Source organism: Micrasema longulum, unplaced genomic scaffold (genome assembly GCF_059751315.1).
Source record: "Micrasema longulum isolate JH-2025_06_02 unplaced genomic scaffold, ASM5975131v1 h1tg003409l, whole genome shotgun sequence".
NCBI lineage: Eukaryota > Metazoa > Arthropoda > Insecta > Trichoptera > Brachycentridae > Micrasema > Micrasema longulum.
The window spans coordinates 1-7,244 of NW_028280473.1; the positions used below are offsets into that span (position 1 = coordinate 1).

The following is a 7,244-nucleotide window of genomic DNA, read 5'->3' on the forward strand; positions in this document are numbered from 1 at the left end:
TCACTGCATTGTGTACACCAATCGCAGCTTATCTTGATCGTTTTTGTTACATGGAGGCAAGATGATTAGTCTTACGCTTCAGATACCAGTCCAGGTACTTTGAAATATGCTAGAGTAAAAACACCCTTTTAAATAAATATATCGTGTCTAACGTGTTGGGAATCGAACTGGAGACCTTTTGTATAGTAGGCAAACGCGCTGACCATTACACCACGAGATTAAAATATTGCTTTTAAAATACAGCGAATTGGAATCGCATTAAAAACTTACTTAAACATGTCCAGAATCGTTAATTGTATAATTCAATTAAAATTAAAAACTTCTTCTTTATTTTTAAAGCTAACTTCTTGGTCAATAATCGTAGAATGGTTTTTCTCCGTATGGGCGACTCTATTAGGTTCTCTAGGGGACTCTAAGGTATATACGTTTTTTTAAATTACGATTATGACGTTCTTGTCTAAGATCTGTTTTTTTTTTTAAATACAGTTTTTTAGAAGATTTTCTTAAATCGTTTTTATGTAACCAACTATTCAAAAATTCATTATTTTCAGTTTCCCAAAAAATGCGAATTCTTCAAGGCTTTTTTAATTAAGCTCTTTATTTTTTTGACAGAATTTTCGCAATCTGTCTTCTGGTGCAGTTCATCGAATCGTCAATATCCGCTGGCATCGGCAGGAACGCGGAGAACTCCGGAATCACCTATGTCCAGATCAAACCTCAGGTACCCAGGAGCAACCAGCAGGTCCACAGACCTTCAGACTTCCCGAGGACCTCCCGGATAGAGAACGTGCCGCTGCAGATCAAGCCGGCAGCCGCGCATCCCCATTCCACAAACAAGCCGCTCAAACTGCCGATACAAGAGGTCGTGAGGACTCCGAGGAGCAGCGAAAAGTCGGAAGCTAGGGAAGACGTGACGGAAATCGCCGAAGATTACGCAGATAGAAACAAGGAAAGCGAAGAAAGATTCGACACGAGCGAAGCCATTACGCCTTCACAAGCAGATACTGACAGTTATCAAACAACAAAAATCAGCGTGCCACAAACAGAAAATGATCTCTTCAAACAAGGCGAATTCTTCGCGAAGCAAGGCGCGAGTCCCCCATTCAACGGCTTGGCCAAATACGGAAAGCCGAAGTACTCTAAAAAGTACTACGGGACTGAAATCTTAGAACCGGCTTATAGAAAATATTTAGAAACGCGTCACTACAGGTCAAGATGTCGCTGTGCAAAGATAACCAACTGTCCAAAGCTTCAGATATCAGTGCCACGGTGCCCCGAAGAATACTTCATGTGTTGTTTTTAAATTTAAACCATTTGAAAGGACGCTAAAAACTTTAAGGCTTCGATTTTTTATGGGGTAATGTTTCCGTTTGGGCGTGCTCGTCGGTAATAATTTATAACCGGAACAGGATTCTCGAGTCGTAAAAACCGGTTGTCAACATTATTCATCCGTGGAGAAAAAGCGGTGTACCTTTATATCGAGTCTTGGGTCTTGCGGGATAATTCTGCGGGAAGACGGTGGTACGCACTTCGTGTCATTTCGCTGACTGAATTCCAGAATTCTCTCGGACTTGTTTTGAAACACGTTTATCATTTTTGTAACCAGTATTTAAAGGGGGGGGAAAGTTGAAATTTTAATGTAATTGATTAGCAATCATTAGACCCGTTGTTAACGACCGCCTTTGCAACGGCTGTGTACTCTAGAGATGGGCTTCTCGGTTACTTATAAGAAGTAGCAGTAACAGGTATTGTCTCACAAATTAAACTATTTCGTACACCTGTTTCTAAAAAACAGATTAGAGAAAAATCTAGTACCAGCAACTGCTGGAACAGTTTCATACTGATGATTTAAACTGCTACTTCTAACGAGACACACTGCTCTTCACAGTTTTATTTTCACGTGGGAGGGGTGGCACCGATTTAGCCCACGCACCTTAAAACTGTTTTTAAAAACAGTTTGATTTAATACCCTGACTTATTTTTTATCGCAGTAACAGATGAATTTTCTTATGCGACTGTTACAGATGTTTCCGTAAAACAGCTATTAATTTTTTTTATCAAGTAACAGTTTGATTTTATGTGATACTTATTTAGCTGTTTCGGGAGAGTTACTGTTTTAAAATAACAGATTGAATTCTTTTACCACCTTTTCTGTACTCCTGTTTTTTTCTCCGAACTGTTGTTTGTTGCACAGTTTTGTATGTGCTAGTATGAATAAATAGATCGTCAACGAGGACTCACATCTCTCATCGGCCCGTTTTCACGGTATAAACACGGGTGTTAACAAGGCTCTGAAACAACTGGTAAACACCCATTGCAAAAACGGGCCTTACAATATATAATATATATAATAGATAACAATGCCATTTCGCCAAAACGCAAACATGATAACGGCCGTAAAGACCTTTTGTAAAGAACCGATAAGCCCATTTCAGATGTATCGTCCCAATCCGTACCGCACGTTAAAATTAGATTGGGTGCGCACTTATTTTCAAATGTATTTTTTTTGTTTTATTTATTTAGTTTCTACCGCAGGTTGAAGATTCGCGATAGGAAATCTGAATGAAGATTAGTTGGCCTCGCTGTGTGTAGTTAGTGCGGTTACCTGCCATTAAATAAATAAAATGATTTAAAAAATTAATTAAAATACGATAAAAATCAATCCAACCCTTTCCAACATTTTATTGTGTCGGGTGAATTTTCACTGTGACGTGAAAACGCCATAGCGTTTTGAAGCCGGTAGGCATTAGTTAAAAGCAAGATGATTTTGAAGGGAATTTGAGTTGTTGATTAATTCGTATTAAAACAGTTACAAAATTGCAAAAAAAATACGTACAAAAAATATTTGTTTAAATAGCGTCATCAGGATGAGGAGTTCACTGTTTTTCAATTTATTTATTAACAAATTAAAAAAAATAATCTTATGTATCGTATTATCAACGCTATGATTTTTTAAAGTTTTGTAATTATTTTGAAATTATTCCGCCCGTGACGTCACTAGTTGTCGTCGGTGATTTGTCCTGTCTAGCGAGTTGGCTTCCCGGAAACAAGAAATCTATCATAACACTCTATAGTTGGTTGATTTGGAAAATCTTGTGACATAGTTAAAATTAGTTTATTTTAATACTTTTTTTCATACATTTTCAAGAAACTTTGCGGTAAAATTAAACGCTCTAATTTTTATCGCGTATATGAAAACATTTTTTACATCCAATTTCCCGTAGCACTGAACTTCCTCGTTCAGATAGAAGAATAAAGATAGCTTCTCTAGAAGATTTCGTGGTTATCGTCCCGTTTCTGCGATAGGTACAACCGTTTTTTTCTGAACGTATATCGGTGTTAGAAAATCCAGACATGTTTTCCGGGCGCTGACTGATATCTAATTGATAACCGTTGTTTGATTTATAAATAAATCAGTTATATTTTGAATATGTACAAATTAAGATAAATAAATATACTAGCAAATAAACACAAAATGTAATAATGTAATGTATTTCTTATTAAGATCTACACTCTATGAATGTGCATGGGATGTAACATGGTAAAGTATACATTTGTCGGCACTTTTAGAGATGATATATTGTATAGGTAAGCACTAAATACATACGTTTGATATTTGAATAAAAATAACGTTTTTTCATATCAAAAACAGTTTAAACAACTTGCATGAATATATTTTTAACGTTTGGATAACAATTTCTATTAAAAATGAAATAGAAAAAAGCTAACTGACTGCATTATTTTGTTTGTGGATCGACCGTCCCTACTTATAACTGCATTTTGCGAGGTTTACGGGAGAGCAAAAACAAAGCTTGATATTTTTTTAAAAAGGCTATAAAACAATACAATAGACACATGTCATGTTTGACAGTTCTGAGCCTAAGGATATAAATGTCTAGTAGAAATGGCCATTTCGGTTATTTATAGTAAATAGCAGAAACAGTTACGGTTTCACAACTAAACTGTTTCTAAATAACAGTTTATAGGATCGTAGGCAAAAATCTAGCTCTGCGGGAACAGTTTCACAAAGATTAATTAAACTGTTGTGTTGAGCCACGAGGGAAAATCGTTTGAATTTGGAATGAGCGCGGAGAGGCGGTCGAACCCCCCGGCCGCGACCGAAGCTTCCCGAGTGGCCGCCAGGGCGACGAATGGCGCTTGGACGAGAGTGTACGATACAAGTGTTTTACAGTATTATTTATGTCGGGTTTTCATGCTTATTTTCGGCTAGGAGTCTCGATTTGTAATCTAATTAGCTGCCCCTTAAATAAAGACGGTATATTATGTCACTCGCAGGGGCAGAAGTTAGAATATCGAGACCCTAGCCACATATTTGTATCGGATTGCGGGGAATCAGACCCTGTCCAATCCCATTGAAACTTGTGTCACCCTTTTTATCAGTATGTAGGATCTTTTCTTGTATCATTTGTACATTAATTAAGATACGCGGAAGAGGCCCACATACTCGTTTCATATGTGAAACATATCCCGAGGGAATTATCGGACTTCATAAGTATGAGAGTAGAAACAAAATATAAAATTGTCCAGCCAATGGGAGAGCGTGCTACGATATAAGCCGGGAAAGGCCGACCCCTTCTCGCTCTCCCTTGCGGCCTATGTATGCTGTCTCGTACCGTGCCCGACCGCGATACGGTACAAATTTGTTAATTAAACCCCTGTGTTTTTTGTAAATAAAAGTGTGTATTAATCAAGACTCTGCGTGTTTTATTGAATCAACGCCCTCTCCGCCTTCGAGGTCGCCGCCTGCCTCTTTGGAGAATATCGCCGCAGACCCAGCCTGAAGAAAGCTTTAAATAGCAGCTGCAGAATCACCCCTATCTACAGTTCAACTGTATGCACGGCGAGGTGTTGTGTATATAATGTATGAACTGAGTCAATAAATATCTTTGAAATATAACCAGACGTGTTATATCTGGTAATATATTTTTTTTATATTCAAATTATTATTATATAAATAAAACACGAGTGATACTTTAATCCACAAATTTGGAATATCCAGTGACCGGTTTCATCGCTTTCGCGACATCTTCGAGACTGGTCGAGACTTCGAGACCTAATAAATTACAATGTAATAATAAATTACAATGAACTTCCATCAAGAATTTTCACTTACAAACTTAAATGTTTTATTTAAATTATGTAGGAATCACGTCAAAATAATACGCACAAGTGAGATTTTTTTATTGATTAAAAAAAAAACTTCCTTTCTAGCGTGGATATTATATCAACATAGCACTAAAATACATAAATAAGGATCGGCAACACGACTCCATTACGGCTAATTAAATAACAAATAAAACAAATTGCTACTTTTTTATTATAATGTATTTTTATTTGATATATTGATTTGTTAAAATATTAAACAAAGCGAGTAACAAAAAAGTACGGAATAAAGTTAAAAAAATAATTGGAATAGACTCGGGAGACGGACACCGTGATCCCCCTGCTCAGGGATATGATTGCACAAGAGATATGAAAAACACACCCGTCAATATTCCTCCCTTCAGCACAACCTTGGGTGAAAGGTGCGAGGATTATTTATCTGCCAAATTGTTTAATTTAACCCAAAGAATGAAGATAAAACGTTTTCGATAAATAATCAAATGAGGGAAGGATATTAACTAAGCGAAAAAAGGTATATTTGAGTGACATTTGAACACAAATAAATAAATCGATCACTTTAAAACAGTCCTTCTTAGAACCCGTTATCCTAGTTTGTATACAATGATTTCATATATGTAGTATAATAATAATGAATAAAATACCAATACAAAATAGCAAAGATGTTAAAATTAAAGGAATATAGTTTCAAGATATGGTATTGAACCTGGAGACATTAATTCCAGGATAATGTATAGGCATCTCCCCCGATCAATTGAATAATTGGGTTCTTCTTTTTGATCATCACAAATCAAGACGGTTTATTTTTTGTATTTGTACTGAATCTACAAACTGTGAAATTGTTCCTTTTGTTTTCCTTCATCTGAATATTCAAAATTTGATATAGTTCCTTTCTGCATGTGCATAATTTGAAATAGTTCCATTCTTTATCTCCAAAATTTGAAATTGTTCCATTCTGAATGTTGAAATTGCTTCTTTCTGAATGTTAGGAGTAGCTACAACCCATCTAAAGAGACCCCAAATGAGTCATCATCTACCCTCCAATAGTTCATGAGGATACCATGTCCCACTACGAAATGGCTGAGGAACCTATGACCTACAATATAGCAGACTCTGACTTGGCAATAGTCCTAGACACATCAAACTTATACAATGACAAAAAATACCAATTGCTAACTATGTGGCATTCTGACTGTTTTTCCAACTTGAACAAAGTATCACCAAGTGTTCCTGATTCTATCTTTTATTTAACATCTGGACTAGAGCTCAATAATTCTCTGTGGAGTCAGAAGCTCATGATAGCTAATAAAAATTTATTAGTTGCTAAGCTAAGACACAATATTTCAACTTGTGATGAGGCAAGTGTAATCATCAGAGAAATTAGGAATTATGAAAAAGCTATTAACATCCATAACCCAATTATGAACCGAGTAGCGACGGCTGTAGACAAGTCAACATTTTTGCTTAGGCAAAGCATCTCATCCTACAAGGAGAACGTCATGTCCGCCAACTCTTCATTTCGACAGACCATTGAATTGAATTGTTCAAATTTGAAATAGTTCATTTCTGAATGTTCAAAACTTGAAATTGTTCATTTCTGAATGTTCATAATTTGAAATAGTTCCATTCTTTATCTCCAAAATTTGAAATTGTTCCATTCTGAATGTTGAAATTGCTTCTTTCTGAATGTTCAAAATTTGAAATAGTTCATTTCTGAATGTTCATAATTTGAAATTGTTCATTTCTGAATATTCATAATTAGAAATAGTTCCATTCTTTATCTCCAAAATTTGAAATTGTTCCATTCTGAATGTTGAAATTGCTTCTTTCTGAATGTTCAAAATTTGAAATAGTTCATTTCTGAATGTTCATAATTTGAAATTGTTCATTTCTGAATATTCATAATTTGAAATAGTTCCATTCTTTATCTCCAAAATTTGAAATTGTTCCATTCTGAATGTTGAAATTGCTTCTTTCTGAATGTTCAAAATTTGAAATAGTTCATTTCTGAATGTTCATAATTTGAAATTGTTCATTTCTGAATATTCATAATTAGAAATAGTTCCATTCTTTATCTCCAAAATTTGAAATTGTTCCATTCT

General features: G+C 35.4%; 1 protein-coding gene across 1 annotated transcript; it reads left to right on the top strand.

The window, feature by feature from the left end:
* Window positions 1-612: 612 nt before the first annotated feature.
* LOC148270780 (uncharacterized) lies at window positions 613-3,198 on the top strand (the record flags this gene model as incomplete). The annotated part of the gene is made up of 1 exon (XM_088242200.1): window positions 613-3,198. A coding segment is annotated over one exon (691 nt), but the record flags the coding sequence as incomplete, so codon positions are not given.
* Between the last annotated feature and the right edge of the window lie 4,046 nt (window positions 3,199-7,244).